This window comes from Mycetomoellerius zeteki, unplaced genomic scaffold (assembly GCF_001594055.1).
Source record: "Mycetomoellerius zeteki isolate Tzet28-1 unplaced genomic scaffold, Tzet1.0 scaffold106, whole genome shotgun sequence".
Taxonomy (NCBI): Eukaryota; Metazoa; Arthropoda; class Insecta; order Hymenoptera; family Formicidae; genus Mycetomoellerius; species Mycetomoellerius zeteki.
Genome location: NW_017255975.1, coordinates 4,564,963 through 4,582,693, shown reverse-complemented (window position 1 = coordinate 4,582,693; position 17,731 = coordinate 4,564,963). Strand labels below are relative to the sequence as shown.

The 17,731-nt window shown below is 35.2% G+C and overlaps 1 protein-coding gene across 4 annotated transcripts in view; it reads right to left on the bottom strand.

The window, feature by feature from the left end:
* Fur2 (furin-like protease 2) overlaps positions 1-17,731 on the bottom strand; it is a 423,713-nt gene that overhangs the window by 15,017 nt on the left and 390,965 nt on the right. For all 4 annotated transcript variants that reach the window (XM_018449540.1, XM_018449534.1, XM_018449548.1 and 1 more), the window contains 2 exons: positions 11,485-11,589; positions 7,100-7,306 (listed from right to left, as the gene is read on the bottom strand). In XM_018449540.1, coding sequence (XP_018305042.1) covers positions 7,100-7,306; positions 11,485-11,589 — 312 coding nt within the window. The remainder of the gene's footprint in view (positions 1-7,099; positions 7,307-11,484; positions 11,590-17,731) is intronic.

Genomic DNA, 17,731 nt, shown 5'->3' with positions numbered 1-17,731 from the left:
GCTCTAATAAAAATGTATGGAAATGTATTATATATAAAATAATAATAAAAATTGTAATTTTTTTATATAAGTAGGGACTTTAAGTATTTGAGATTATTTATGTAAAGTCAAGATCCAGAGATTAGTTGTTTTGTAAGTATACAAAATATTTATTTCTTCTAAATCTTTATAACTAATCTCTGAATCTCTACGAAATTTTGTATAAATCATTTTGAGAGTACTTAAAGTACTCTCATACAAAAAAATTAGAATTTTTTTCATTATTTTATCAATTTTAATTTCTAATAATAAAAATAATAACGAAATAAATAAACAATAAAAACGTATTTTAAAAAATAGTTATTATAATATGACTTTGATATGTGTGTGTGTATATAGATTATTTAAATTACAAATTATAACACATTTGTAAAAATAGATACAATGACATCCTTAAATGAGCAATTTTCAACAAATGATTGATAAATTTATAAAAAAACTTTTTCAACAGCAATACGCTGAAATCTAAAAATATGAAAAAAATTGTTTTTCCTTTGGAACAAAAGAAAAATTGTACCTCAAGAGATACGCAATTCGGGACATTGGTAATAGCTAATTTGAAGGTGTTCGCTTAGAATTTAACACGAGTCCGCTTCGAGCTATTGCACGAATGAAGTGCATGTAACAGGAGAGGCTTCTCTTGATCCCGGCTCTTGTACATTACACCCGTAGCTCATCGTGATCAGAGGAGTAGCACGGTACGTGCTCTCGTCGCGAGAACATAGCGACGGGGAATTGCGGGGAATGTGCCAATCTCCGTGTCGATGCACCTTTCCCGCTGTTGCTTTTTTATTCGGCCATTCGGGTTCGGGTGCGTCGCACGGTGCCGGCTCCGTTTCGGCTGCAATTCCATTAACTAGATTGCGCATTGTCGTGCTCGCCCGTGAGGAAGACCCGATGGCATCGGCGCGTGCCCTGTCGTCCGTGTCAGCGCTTATCTGCGCAGAGATTTTGGCGCTACGAGCGGATCAAGGAGAGACAAAGAGCGAGAGCACGGTATGCGTTGAGAATGCAACGGGATCAGAACTCGATAGCTCGACCTCGAAAAGGAGGAAACGTGGTCCAACATAGGTATAATGTTACCGAACTGCTTGTCGTAGCTATCGCCGTTCCAGCTCATGGATATAGAAATTGTCAATATCAAACCGTATCGACTGTTGTCGATACGATTTGATGAAGAGCATGGAAATCATTTCAGCCACCTCACGTCGTTGTAATAAAAATTTTTGTTAAAAGATAAAAAAGATAAAAAAAGATCATGTTCGATATTCCGCAGTTCTATATATATGTATATAAAAATTGTGAAAAAAATATGTTGTTCGCAATTGTAGTTTATCGTATCACATATTACTTGTATACACTATTCACAAATCGACGATTGTTTTGTTCATAATTTGTTGTTTGTATAATTAAATCTTCGAGCAATAGTCTAAAAATTATTGCTCGAAATTAAGAAAATTATTTGATTTCTTTGAAAATTGTTTCGCTTCAGCAATTTTATAAAAGAAGACTAAGAAGTAATCTCCGCTGATAAAACCTGGGAGGATTATAGAATGAGCTCTCTCGAATATAACGATACCCCTTATTTATTATTAGACGCGATCGGTTAACCGTTGCTAAGATATTAAAGGAGAATGTCCAAAAATGGCCAAAATAGCCCCAAACTAACACCTAAAAAATCCTAAAAATAAAATATCTTTTATTGTATGCCAATAGAAATACATTGATTGAAATAGATAATAACAAGTAGATATACAATTGGCACCAACATGCTGCTGCTACAATGACCTCCAGAAAGCGAAACACAGAAACGGCAAAAGAGTGCCACGCTTCAATACATAAAATAAGCATAAAATATAAATAATACTATACATCATACATTATATAATAATAAATAATATCATATAAAAATATAAAAAGACATAATATTTCCATATATATAACGGTACAATCAAGAAAGGTTCGATTCTTTAACAATATAAATTTAACTCAAATCGATACATTAGATTTTTGAATAATAATTCACAAGTCTTTTAATTATGCGCAGTACATATGTATGTACTGATCCTTCAAAATTGTAAATAAAATAAGACCATCACATAAATTTAAAAAAATAAAATATATTAGAAGAGATTTCGAAAACTATTCTTAATATAAAATAACTTTTATATATTCTGATTTAAAAATTAATTTTCTTGAAATATTGAAGGCTGTTATATACAAAAACCCAGAAATTTCTTATTGATATCCCGTTTTTCTTTATATTGCGTGCACGATGCCATCGATCCCTCGGTTGTTTCTTTCTCTCCGACGAACGCAGGCTAAATTATCCGGCGAGAAACGCCAAATTTACGGGTGCTGTATAAGAACGTCGTAATCCCATCAGCGTACACAGCGAATGGTGAGACGGGATGGGTTCGTGCACACACATTGTGGGCGCATATTGTACTCGAAGAAAGACAATGCGGCCCATTGTCTCTCGCGACGCGTGCGGTCGACCCGGCAAAAAGAGAATAGAGAAAAAACCCCACGGCCGAGTCGGGTTTACAACGAACGGGGTTGCTCCGATTCATCCGGAGGTACTCTTTGCCCCAGCGTCTTCCACGACAAAAGCGAACTCCAAACGAAACGTCGTTTCTATGAGATAACCATAGACACAAAAATCTAACAATACAAGGTTCAAAGTATCCCTTCTATTTGTATAAAGAGAAAAGCGGATTACACAAACGAGACTAGATTCTAGTCTATTATTCCCTTTATTGTGAATTTCTGCAAAATTTAATAACGATATATAGAGACCGTAATTTAAATAAATAATTTTGAAATCTGATACTAAAAAGAAATCAGTAACATCAAAAGTTAATCGCGATTAGATATTCAAGAGAAGGATTAAATTTGTCAATAATAATTAGATATCTTATATTATATAATTTTGTAATTATAAGTTGTTTGTCTACTTTTTGCTTTTGAATCTTTAACTAGATTCTAATTTTCAAGATTTCATTCATTGATTTAATCTTTCATTGTAAATCTCTTGCTTTTGTTCAATCTCCAAATAAATTTTATTATCCCTCCCCCCCCCGATTCAATAATCTATTATATTACCATTTTATCTGTAGTATAAGGCTGAAATATAAAATATATGTATTTAGTTCGTAAACATCATATATTTACTGCGAATTTTCATATCAAATTGTTTTTATTTTTTTTTTTTTACCTCATTTTGTCTCCCATCACGATATGCATAATCTCGATAAATTAATATTATAATATGCACTTAGACATCGTCGTAGAAGAAATTAAGAAATAATTATCGAATTGTATTACATTTTTTTAACCATACGTACATATAGTATTCTCGTATGACAATCTTGCATTTCGCGGGTTTTCTCCGTGTTCAGATCCATTCTTGGAATGCCAACGTTTCGTGAACCTTGCAGTTCACTTCATCAGGGCGAGGAGCAGCCTGATCAGGCTGCTCCTCGCCCTGATGAAGTGAACTGCAAGGTTCACGAAACGTTGGCATTCCAAGAATGGATCTGAACACGGAGAAAACCCGCGAAATGCAAGATTGTCACATAGGTAACACCCGTGAAAGCCTCAAGAATAGTATTCTCGTATATTCAGACATGCATGATGAATATCTAATAAATGTGAGAATATAAGACTAGAATCTCGTTGTGGATATTTCAATGAGAAATTTATATTGTTTAATTTGCTTTCGGTTATTTCTATGTTCGTGTTGCAGACAGGATACCGACATGATGTACCACATACGGAGTATAGGTGGTTTATTAACTTACGTAAGAGCCCTGGTATCGCGCCTCAGGCGAGGCTCTCCGGACGTTTCGTAAACGTCTGCGTCCTGTGCTTTTATACACGGCAGTTTCCGAGCCCGAGTTTCGAGGGTCGGCATATTTGGGCATTGCTCTCTGCAAATAGAGAGGAGGCCCCAGATATCGGGCGTTCGCCTGAGCTGCTCAAATTTCATATCACCCGATATTACGTCCATTATGCAAAATCGTAATACGCGCGTCCCGCGTTTCTTTAAGGCTCCCTGCTTTCACGCCGTAGCCACATCGAATCACGACGTTAGAAAACGAGAAACGTGGATTTTTCTCCTTGCAATACATGTCGGAATAAGCGAGGGAAAAAGGAGCTCGAGAGAGTGCGGAATGTATTTTTGTAAGTGCGCCCCGTTGCGCAAACTGAATTTGTTTATTTCTCATATCGAAAAAGATATTACATTTATTTTTACAGCTGTCGGTTCGTTCAATCTCGTTCACTTACAAAGTGGCTTATATAATGCAGCGAATAAATATATAGGTTTTCACAACTTTCTTTCATCTTTGATTTTTTGAATAATTTGGAGCAGTTTCTTTCTTTGAAGCGAAAATTTTATCGTGCACCATCTCCTTTCTCAACTTTTTGATATTCAGCTTTGAGTTTCTATATTTCTACATCTCGAATTAAAATACTACCAAAGTATACTCGAGATAAAACGAAGGATAAGATTTCCTCCCATAAAGGAATTAAGAATCAAAGTAACTACCTCCGGTAATCGCCTCGAGCATTCGCAAGAACAGGCAATCGGGATGTTCCCTTCGTTTTCTCGGACGTTAGCCAATGAAAGTAGCCGAACAGTTAGAAGCCGGGACACTCGATATAATCGAGAACTTCTCGGTAACTTAGGCCGAGACGCCGCACTGGCGGGCGACGCGTTGGGGAGTAGAGAGAGAAAGAGAGAGAGAAAAGTTTCTGCCGCGCCGGATATATCGAGCGAACCTGCCAAAAGCTAGAGCTACCCGCTTCCGCCGTTTCTCGCCACTCTACTGCTGTTCCAGACGGTACGGCTGCACGTTATAAGCTGCTTACACTCTCGCAAGAAAACGCATGTACAGCACAACGGCTCCATTAAGACACGACTGGTCGCGCGAGAAATAAGTATACCAAGTCCGGTCGCGCGATGCACCAAGTGTTGAAATTTACTGCTCTTATACAGAAATTTCTAGTTTCTCGCGTTTATCAGTTTCTATATCGTTATCTAAAATATCTCACCATTAAAAAATTAATTTTTTATATTTTCGTTGATTAACTATAATATATTAGGATGTTTTACGATTATTTTTAAATTTATTGTAACATTGAGAATAATTCGATAGAGATCGAAATGTTTGTTATTATCGAAATGTTATGATTTTTTCAATATTATTCGTCTATTATGTCAGTATAGTTATTTTATTTTTTAATATAAACATTTCAGTTTGTTTTTGACATTTTAATCGATTTTAAGCAACTAACATCTCGCTTGGTTCATTTATTTTTGGCCCTTTTATTTTTATCTTATTTTTATTAATTTTTTATTTATATGTTACATAAACGTTAATAAGTTATATTAGACCGCCTATGAATAAATCAAATAAGTAAAAAAGCGTCAAATACGAGGATAGATGGTACTTCATAGTATTTCTAAAATTTTGAATATACCTTTCAATTATTTAAACTGCGGGCTTATTTAAATCATAAACTGAAATAATATCATAAATTTAATAACGAACCGAGCAAACAGAAATCTATCAGAACACGTACAGAATTTATTGCGAAAAATATCTTTAGTCGGAGTGATATATAAATGTATTTCATATATACATATTTATAATCGAAAATGAGAAAAGAACGTAAAATGTACATAACAGAATTCTATCAAGTATAGTGACTTTTATGGTGTTAAAAAATTTTGAAATTATCTAATATTCAACAAAATCAATAAACAACGATTTAAAATCAAAATTACAAATTATAAGTATCAATTTGACTTCCGAAAAACTTCTATACTGTCGCAAAGTAATCTTAATATAAAAAATTCCTATTTGTGTGTGTGATATTTTTACAAACATATATTTTACATAGGAGGTACAAATTAATTATAAATTATAACTCATAATTGTAACTCGTAATAATATGTAAAATTTAATACGCAGAATTAAAGATAATCTCTCTTGAACACATTTTAAATAATGATTATAATAAAACATCTCGATCTCTCTGACGCGCTTAATGCGCCAGGATGATCAGGCTGAAGAGTTAGAGCGATTAAACCAAGCTAGAACGGAACAATAACGTTCCGCCTAATAGGATCGTGAGATGGAGAGGTCTAAAACAACGCCAGGCGCGTTGTTTTCGATAATCTCAGGCCGGCCCGGGCCGTCAATCGATTCGACAGCTCTCGCTCAATAAGATCGCATTAATTGCAACCGCTAATTCGATAACAAACACGTTGATTGACTGTTTATACGGGACCCAACCTATTAATAGGATAATTGTTTACTCGTCCACAATTACGCGAATCCAAGTTATGCGAGTTATGCGAACGTTTTAAGATATGTACCTCGTTCAAGTGCATCGAGTCGCAATGGAAACGTCGTCGCATTTTTCGGTTATTACAGCGAAAGATATGTGATAATTCGGCATAATTACATCGTAACTAAAAATTAAAACGCGGACAGCGTCCACATTTTCTAATTAATAAAATATGTCATGATTAAACAAATAATGCGATTATAGATATTATAATAATTGAAGATTTATGATTCCTCCTTAAATTGACATTATCTAATAAAAATGACGGTAAACAAGTCTGGAATATTGCTCTTAGCATTATTTTCATTCTCTATTATTATTACTTTTATTCCATTTTTACAATTTCCAATTCAAGCAAAATGCGCGCAGATTATTCGTCGTTGAAATACTCCTAAACTGATAATATCATAAGTAATTTAATACTTCTGATGCTAATTCTTTATAGTATTTTAAAGATGCTTAGGTATATTAATTATAATTTTTAATTAATACAAAACAACTAATATTTCTTTCGTCAGAGAATTTCGGAAAATGAGCATAGTGTAAATTTTTTTGAATTGACATCATCGATAGAGACTTCTCGAAAAAGAAATAATAATCGGAAGTGTCGAGCGATTTAGATACCGTATAGAATTCTTTCGATTCTCATCACGTATTCTATCACGGCGGTCTATCTTGTGACGCGGCGAGATGTACTTACCAGGTACCACTGTTCCTTGAAAAGCGGGTCCGTGAACAGATTTTGAAGCGGCACACCTCTGTTTCTTTGACGATGGAACAGGTTAGCTTGCCGCGGACGCGGACCAAAACCGCTGAAGAAGGGCTGATAATCGGTGAACGCATAGGACGCGGCGTCGAAGTCGCGCTTCTTGCGCTTCTTCTCATGCTGCTGCTGGAACCAGTGCACCTGCAACCGAAAGCATACGCTGGATCTGCAACGAGCTTTCTTGCGACATCGCTCTATGATCGACTTCGAGTTACGTCATCGCGCTATAAACTTGAATAACTTGGCGGACCTAAAAGCCATTAGCCACCAGAATACGTTTTGTTATCTCTCACGTCATTACACTAAGTTCCACGCGACATTACACGGTAATGTAAGCTGGTATAACGGTCGCAAATTTTCCCAAGTGTCCGGAATATTTCATCAGTGTCATCAGTCAGGTTTTTTTGCTAAACGATATCCACATGTTAATAATATGAGATGGGCAAGTTATATCAAAAGAAAGGCACTTCAATGTCTTTGGATAAAGTTATTAATCACGTGATTTTAAATTATCGTGATAAAATTGATATAAAATTTCATTAAATATAATAATTTCTATAATATATGTATTGAGATATTAATACCGAGAAATATTAAATAGATTAAGAGAGAAAACATTCATTTCTATGAACATTAACTAAATAATCATTATCTTTATCTATTTATTTTTACAAAATTATAAAAATCTAAATTTATGACATTTGTATTTTTACGAAATGTTTAATAATTATTGCAATGCATTTGATTTTACTATTTCAAAGAATTATTTTATCGATAATTAAAAAACAGAAAAAATTTAATTAAGAGAGGGGGAGAAGGAGAGAAAACTAGAGAAATATAAAATTGTCTTTTTATCCTTTTTTTTTTTAAGATATACAACTATACTCGTAGCATCATTGTTGTTTATTGTGCAGTTGATTGTCCAGACCTATATATCGCGACATATACTGTGACGTGGAAAATTCACCAGGGCAGATTGACTCAATCGAGGGTCATAAATCGAACAATCACCGAAAAACGCCTCGGGGAACGAGGCTTTAATTCTAGCGCGCGCCGCGTTCCTCCCGTTTCATTCATATCCTCATGTTGAACCCAGACACGCAATGCGATTCGATGCCCAGTAACGTCGACAGATTCACGACCCTCACGCAATTTTGGCGAGGCTCCAAATACGCCAGGATTAACTGAGTTAGTTTCACGGTCGTATTGAAGGAGCGCGCCAGTGCAGAAATTTTCCGAATTTTCAAACTAATACAATGAGTGTAAGATAGGAAATTTGGTACATGTGCTGTTCCATATCGATTATTGAACATGCTAAAAGTCTCTTAAAATCAAACGATTATAGCAGTCGTGAAGTCGAATAGTAGCAGATGTTGCCGTATTCTCTTATGAATTATAAACAGTTGTAGATAGAAGTTAAAATTTCAAATATTAAAGAAAATGTCACTAAATATGATCATTAATTAAGTAGAAATTACTTTTTAATTGTGTTTAAGTTAATTTTAATTATTTATGAGTTTTTATTAAAATGAACATTATATGTTTCATGTATAGGTATTCATATTAACATACATATTCGATCAAACAAATTATCAAATAATCCATTTAATCATCGATTCATCAAATGTGAAATATTAAATTGGTCTTTTATAAAAAAAAAATGAAATATAAAATTTTAAGTGCCGACATTAATCATTATTCTGACAATAAACTATCTAATGAAAGTTATGCGGAATTTTAATTTTCAAATTCAATAATAATCCGTGTAATAATCCCAATGGAGAAAGTTATAAAATCCAGACTAAAATTATGTGAAGAATTCTTTATGTATACGTATCTTCCTCTAATATTCCGGAAAAACAATTTCTCAAGTAGTACGACTTTGCTTGCTTTTCCAGACATAATAAAAAAAATTAATAAAAGAAATAAGGTGTTAATTCTTTTTCATTCGCAATAAGTTTCGTTTGCATCGATATGAGTATGATACTTTTTCATCAAAATATAAAATGAGCAATAAAATGAAACATTGATCGTCTATTTTTTAGCGAACAATTAAGCAGTTAACTAAGCGTGCTGCACAATTAATAAGCAGCCAGTCACGATCGTCGAGAAAACGAGAGAGATTTTCCGGTCACGTATCCGTGACTTTTCCAGCCATAAATCCCGGCGATCTCTAAGCGCGGCGCGTTCGGAAAAAAATGTATCTCGCGCGGAAGTTACCCCCGCACGTTCGTCCCGTGCAAATGGCATTTTCCTCACGATAATGTGTTCCCCGCGAGTACCAGCTCATAATTAATGCTATATCGCGATCCCTCGCGATGCATGCAAAGAACTATATTTCTGTTTCTTTCTCTCTTTCTTTCCCTCTTCGATACGATATTTTCCCGACCACTTCGCGTCTACCCTTCCACTCCGTAATTTTCAGCCGCGAGAAGGAGCTTATCGAGACGAAGACAATGGCGGAAAACGCGGCGACGACAATATTGTCTCTCGAAACAATGAGATATTTTGCTACGTCCTCGTGAGAGAAGGGACGACGAGGCTTCACCGAGAGTGCACTTAAAGCGACCACCAGGTATTTCCCGCGCGAGTACTAAAGTGATATTATAGTGAAAAATTCGAAAAAAATCTACAGGTACAAGGATGGAATTTCATAAACTATTTACAGCTACGACAGATTTACGATTTATTATCGCCAAATAATAATGCAATTTAAATTATGCCATCTTTTTCACAAAAAAATAACATTTGGAAAAATATATACGTTATAATCTTGAATAAAATGTTAAAAATATTTTATTACATGGAACGAATGTTGAAATCTATAAAAATTAGGCCAGATATCGACCTGAAAATAATTATATTGGATTATCAAAATTATGTAGAATGTTTAATCGTGATAATCCTGCAAAAAGTTTTTACATTTAAGCAACTAGCTTGAGTGTACAATATAATATTTAAAAATAGTCCACATACACAACATAATTATTTTCAAATCTGGAGTTAAATTTTTAAATACTTAAACAAAATCGTTCTTTTCGTCATAAAAAAGTGTTTCTTGCTTTACAGTTGCAAAATAATTTCTATCCTTGACTGCGATTTTTTCATAGCTAAAACTCAACGTTTTTTACCATAACGCTAAAATTTAGACTAGAACCCCGAACAAAAACACGTTTCTGGTCAATCAAAAAAAGGAAGACACATTTTGCAATCCTTTGTGAGGTATACCGTTACCGTTGAATATTCTGTCACTGCGTGACAGAATATTTAACGATGAAAAAACTGCATATAAACGGGAAAATGATTTTTTGAAAACGCAAGGGTTACGTACTGAGAAAAAACGTAACATTTTTATGATAGGACTTTATTATTTACGTAACATATATTGCACAGCTTGTTTTCAAAACATCTCAGCACAGAACTCATATCCTTTCTAGCATTTTGATCCTATTGACATTTCTCAGACTTTGCAGACTTTGTAAATATATTTCTTTCTCTCTCAGTATTGTCGCAAAGATAAAAAAGTATTTTTTCAATAAGATAAAATGGGGCGATTACAACAATTTCATAAAGTTAAAATTACTAAAGAAAAATTGGTAGAAAAATGTTTTTAAATAATTTAGTTGTTAAAAAATTGTTAAAAATCAATGATGATAGATCTTATTTTTAGAAAACTATTTTCGTCCTTTCAGAAACCTTAATTCACAATTTTATTCTGGGGCTTCTTTCGATTTGGCCAAACATTCAGTTCACTCGCCAGAACACGTATTTCTTGCGATCGTTAACGTGCTTTAAACGGACCTGACTAATTAAGCTGTTTGTCGAAATGTACGCCGCTTTTACGCTGACCGATCGTGAAGAGTTCAAGTAATTTTATCAAGTAATTTAATAGCGCTTATAGCAATGAATTTTCTGTCCGAACAATCATAGATATCGATTCGTTAACGTGTCGACTGTCCAATAAATTTATAAAATGTTTGTATATATGATAAAAGAGAGATATATACACCGCTTGTGATTACAATTATCTTATTCTAATTACATTTCTTTCTGTCTCTTATGACTGCACAACTCCGTTATTTCGCTCTTCACACGCAAATTTAATATTAAAAAATAAAATTCCTTTTTTTTTTAGTAAAAGCAAAGTCCTTAATACCGTAACTAAAGCTAATTAAATTTTTCTTTCATTTCACAGACCTGAAGTAAATCTACCATGGCTCTCAAACATTACGTCTTTGAGTATGAATCAAATCTCGTTCCCGTGTGCATCTCGTAATTAATGTCTCTTAATTAGCAGAAACAAGAATACATCGACTTACCCGCGATTCATCCCTGAGCGCCTTGTGATGTGGTTCGCTCGCAGTGAGAGATCTCTTGTGTAATCGCTTGTGAGAGAAGAGGTAATAATTCTTCAGGGCACCGATCTGAAACCGAGAAATAAAGCGTTCTTATTGTCATAATTCGAGTGTGGCTCGAGAGGACCGGCACCGCGTCCTCGTGCAGACGTAAACATGAAGAGGCAAGAGGGTGATCGCAAGTCTCCCTCTTGCGATTCTTCGATGGCATTTCGATGGTCCAACGACTCGATATCGTTTCGACTCACAAGTTTGATAGTAACTCTTGAACTGTCGTTCCTGAATTATATGACATAACTTGCTAAATCTCGTCTATATTCATCGCGGTGTTTTCTGCAAACGATAAATGTTCCCCCAACACTTTCGCCCATGATAGATAATATAATCATCGTGAATAAGCATGAGAGAAATCTAATTGTCTTAAATTTTTTATCAATTAGCATAAAATAATAATAAAGAATTAAAATTGATACAAATTTGATACAAATAAATAATTAAAAAATTATTCTTAATAATTTTCAGATAATATTTATTAGTACAATTATTTGTTATGTGATTTCGACACATACCATGTTTCATTAACATTAATAATATTAAGGATAAATTGGATAGAAACTCTTTCATTATATTAATAACGATAAAATGATCGTAACGAGAGAACGGCATCGATAACTGATTTTTCAAGTATTGTTTGCCGACATCAGTACCTATCAAAGGCTTCTGTTTTTGAATTCAGCGAGTAGAGATTATCGAATCGAAAATTAACATTAATGAACGACACGCACGACGGCGCTTGCAACATTGCCTCTCATTTTAGAAGTTTAACGCGATCCATTAGAGATAATTGGCAGCTTATTGAACGCCAGACGGTTATAATTATATGTATAGTGCAACATTACACGTCGTTATAGAGTAGCGACGTTTTAGGTCGACATTTGGTCGATAGAAGTGTTTGTCGATAATTCTAAGCGCAGCTACGCTCTAATAATGTATCGTGTATCAAAAATAATTAATAAGCTATTTCAATCGTTCGTCTGTTATTTAAAACGAATTAATTAATTATTTATCTAGTAATTAACTACCAGATACTTATCCAATTAATAAAAAGAAAAATAGGCAATGTTAAAACTGTGTTTGTAATACTGGACATACCACTGTTGCTTTGTTCATTCGATATTAATATTCTAATATGATAAAAGGCGCTGAAGAAATTATTCTCTTCTATTTACGTAGAAAACTTTTACAGCATACATATATTTCTATTTACATATACATATTCATATGTATTCTCTTACATAAGTATACCTTTCAAAATAATTAACTAGCTTTAAAAAAGGTAACTGAATTTGCAATTTAAAAATTAAATTTAAATAAATTTGAATTAGATTAAGAAACTAAAACTGATATGCAATATTATGCTTTTCTTACTCTGCGTTATTACAGAATTTTTTTTTTACAATACTAAATAAACTGCATGATGTAATATTTTGTGCAAACAACAGCCTGTGTCTATGATTCACAAGCACAGTTTCCGCATTACTCTGATATGATCCGACACTTCCAGAGGAAGTCGTAAGAACCCATGCTTTTGAAACGGCGCAACTTTCGCCAGCGGAGTTTTCCGGAACTTAGCCGGAACTGGAATCAACCAAAACTGCATCGCGCCGCAAAGTAGAATCACTTCCCGAAGCTGTTTTTGCACCACCGATGCTTTACACGTGTCGCCTACTTGAAATTCTTCCACGGCGCCTGCCTTCCGGAGTCGCGACTCGAAAATTGAAGAGCAATTCGCGAGGAACTCGAGCGCGATTTGCAAAAAAAGAAGAGACAGCGCGTTTTATTTTATCATCGAGCTTTACCCGAAATTTCGCGGTGAGCTCGAGACAGCATACTCTTCGACATTTTCCGGACTTCTCGAGGATCTAAGTAGCCCAAGAGTGGCAAAGTGCATCACTTGCTCCTCTCAATCTCGAGTTATCTTTCGTGTGAAAGAGGATTACTTGCCCTAGTTCTTTCACTTTAGCCATTTTTATCTCTTCAGGAACACAGCGATATATATCATGTGCGTTTATTTGAAAAACTGTGAACTTGCTCTTACTTCATAATAAAGCAATATACTTCAGAAACTTAAAAATTTTTACATTTTTTTTTATTTAATATTTTCTTCGTAATGTTACACTTTATTAAATTTTATATATCAATCAATCAATAAATGTAAATTAAGTTATTTTTATTCTACAGATTAAAAAGATTAAAATATTGTTTACCATTAATTTTTTTAGATGTACTTTGCGGGAATCAACTCATTTTTAATCATTTATAACTTATGGATTTCGAGCCATGAATTTTAAACATATTTATGCGCCAAGAATCAACAAATCAAAAAATTTTGTTCGCGTGAATGCCAGTTTCAAGTTACACTATGTAGCCAACAAAGAGTGAGGCACGGAAGAAGATTCGATGAGACTATCGCTATTTCTCGAAGATATTTCGCGGACGTGATGGAGCATGCCTCGCCAGCTTCACTAGCGGGCGTTATAACTCGACTGGCGACGACGCCGGAAGGCCCGTTCGCATATTTCCGTATTCCACCAACAATTTTACGTCTAACTTGTGCGCGGCACGCTCGTTGGCTTCATGACGCAAATTTCACAAGGGCGGGTCAAGGACTAGCTTGAGGGCTTCTTCCTTCCGAAGTGCGGCTGAACGGCGTCCGTTGAAATTCTCGTTCAACCATGCGGAATTTTGATAATATTCCCAATTATTTCGCGGTCACGGAAACAAGGTGCTGCCAATAATATTTAATCTTAAATTCGACGATGTATCCTACAAAATAATATATGTCCGTTTATATACTTGCAAAGTTTTGTTTGGTCAATATATCATTAACTGTTTATTTTATGATTATACAAAATTATCGTAATTTGTATAATCGTAAAATAAATAGTTCATAAATTTATTGACAATAATTTATGGTATACAAATATAAATTCAGCTAATTAAGAAATTTACGTAATAGTAATTTTTTGAATCATTTTTAACAAAATAAATTCATCATTATAGAATCTCTATGACTGTAATATATTATTATATAGAGGAAGGTCACCGATACTGACGATAGCCCATTTTGTCAGACGCTCATTTTTGCATAATTTAAAACGAAAAACTTAATTATTGCAAAATTGCAAACAGTATTATAAAAACTGCTTATACTATCTGATAGAAGACATTTTTTAGTTTGTATTTATGTTTTTGAAGTTGTATTTTTACCTTTTATTTAAGAAATATTGTCTAAAAACAAAGTGATATATCGGTATCGATGACCTTCCCCTACTAAAAAAAAAATATGTAAAATTATAATTATTAGAGATAAGAGTAAATTTTTGAAAAACGCACAATTTTAAATATTTCCACTATAAATTAATTTTTACAAATATTATTTATGTAATTTTACATACTTTATTACAATACACATACAATATTTTTTCTTAATAATTCTAAAATATTATAACGTTCTTATATGTTTTCAATATGTTGAATTCTCGGATAAATGACTTCCTTCTATAGATATTACTGGCGATCGACTTTCTTCATGAAGATGACGACGTAAACGCGAGGTCACGTCGTCGCTACTAAAAATGACGAAGCGCCCAACTTTGACGCGATCTCTCGCTCCACCATCGTAGAGACTTGGAGACTCTACAGAGGAGAATTTTCCCGTGCGTTTGTTACCAGTCGCGTGAGTGATAGTCCCTCTCCGACCTGCTTCTCTGGCTCTATGTCATCCGCTCCATTAACGCCTTACTTCCAGTTTCCAGCTGGAAGGCGGTGCAATAAAGCCAGGAGGACGATGGCGAATTGGACTGATTCGTTTCCGGTGCGATTAGTGTAGAAACTACCGCGTGAATCTTCAGATCATCGCCGCTTTTGTAGCGTTCCATTGTCAACAAATCCGCCCAACTTGAAGTAATTCAGTCTGAAAGACTGCAAGCGACATCAGTTAAAATTCACACGAGATCAGTGAATAAAAAAAATAATGAAATAAAATCAACGGGTAACGATCTTGAAAAATCGAGATTTTCGTGACACAGTTCTCGGTAGCAAAACCAAATGCGGAATCAGGGCAAATCGGTTGCCGTTGAAAAGCAAAGTTTCAATGGCGATGACCGACGTTTCTTTCGAGCGTCGTAGAATCGTGTACCACTGGCGGCATTAGCCAAATCCTCGATTCGCGTCGACCTTGGCGACCTTCCTAAAATCTCTTAAATCCATCCGGTAGCTTTTCTGGAAGCGATTGTGCCGTCGCGTTCTCGTTCGCGTTCTCCGACGCGCTGCCTGCCGGTAATCCCGATGGGAGATACTCGTTGCGGCAGCTGCGCGTAGACGGGTGTAAAAAGACGAGAAAACGGATGAGAACGAGTGGTGATGGTGCTACAGGAAACGGAGGTGGGAACCGACATAGAGCGTGGCACAATGCAGCGCAATTTATTAATACTCTGGGACTCGTAGCGCCCTTAGGACCAAACGGTGAAATAGATATGCCAACCGAGGTGGGCGAACGAGCGGGACCTGTTACAAGCCTGAACGGAAATGTCAGGACAAAATGTCCTGTACAGAACATACGGCGCAATCTGCGAGAAAATTGCGGTATAACTAAGCGCGGAAAGACGTCAATTGTATCGTAAAACAAAACGGTCTTTCATTTAATTTGACAGGACTTCGCCTGAACGGAATTCTAATTTAAAAAGTTAGTTGCGAAGACACTTGGGGAGGGGGATGTAGAGGACGTAATAGCTGTCGAGAAAGGCTGATAATCAAATTTTAATCAAGTAAAATCGATTGACTGTAAATTATATGTGAAAATTACATTTACAAATTTAATTAGTTTTTAATTTTTATAGATCTTAACGAAATTACGCATTTAAAATTGCTTCATTTTTTGTCATCTTATAGTCGGGAAGAAAAATTGACATCAAGCACGTCAAAGGGACGTCTGTCGTTAAAGATTAATATGGCAGGAACGGAATATCCTATAGCAGAATCTCTTTTACTCTTTGTACACACTTTTATATATTCTCGTGTATTTTTGAAAGCTGATCCGCGCCGTTTTCAGCGTGACTAACTTTTATAAGGATCTCGGGAACGTGTATGGGGCGGAGAAAGCTGACGGCAGACGATAACTGCAGTGAACTTAATTGTAACATCAAGATGATTTCTTTCAGGGAGCTGAACGCGCTTTGATGACGTACTTAAATCCACTTTATTTATCGAGCCCGAGGCGCGGGATTCAGTACGTCACAAAGCGGAGTCATAAGATCTAAAGAAGAGATAGAGCGAGCGATTCATCATCCCGTGTCTGCAACAAGCTCGCGTTAAGGCACGTGCACACATTGCAAACTAAACTAAAATACTACTCTAGCGTGCGCTAAATCGTACAAGTGAGATGTTCATCTAAATTAATCTACAAGCGAGATTTCACTTTCAGCTAATTTTCATTTTAATCACTTCCATATCTGCTCTCATGATTAGAAATGAGATAAAATGTGAGAACTTGATGTTCAGTAAAAATATTATTAAACAATTTGGTTTCAAAATAATTGATTCCAAAATTATTATTATATAAGAGTATAATGTTGAATAGATAAATGCATCTTTTAAATTAATATCTTTTAAATAAATACCTTTTAAATTGATCAGTGCCATTAAAACTACGCCTCTCTAAATGGTCACCTTTAAACCAAATATCACTGCCGAATTCTTTATCAACTGTTATCGAATTCTCTTTGCGATCGTTTGATCAATGGTTAGCCAAATAGTAGCATTTGGTCAGTGTTCGAAAGGAGAGAAACGAGGAAAAGGTAATTCCGAAATACATTCAAGTTAGAGAACGATCAAACCGTGTTCTGTGCAATGTGTGTGTTCTGTGCAACCGGGAACACGTCTGCACAAACTTCATCCTTCGCTCGCGAACTGCGCGGTTTGCACAGTTTGTACGCGCCTTTAGACCGTTTGTGTGCGCGCGCGCGTATTTCCGCCACACTTCCGATTCGTTTCGTGGTAGTAAACTGCAGGCACGGTATTGCAACGAGGGTGTAGAACGCGCGGTGGCCGGGCTACAAGCGTTCTGAACAGCGCTAGATAAGCGGGCAGAGAGCTGGCGGGGTACTTTGAGAGGGCCACTAAATCAAACCGCTGAAGAATGTCTCACGGT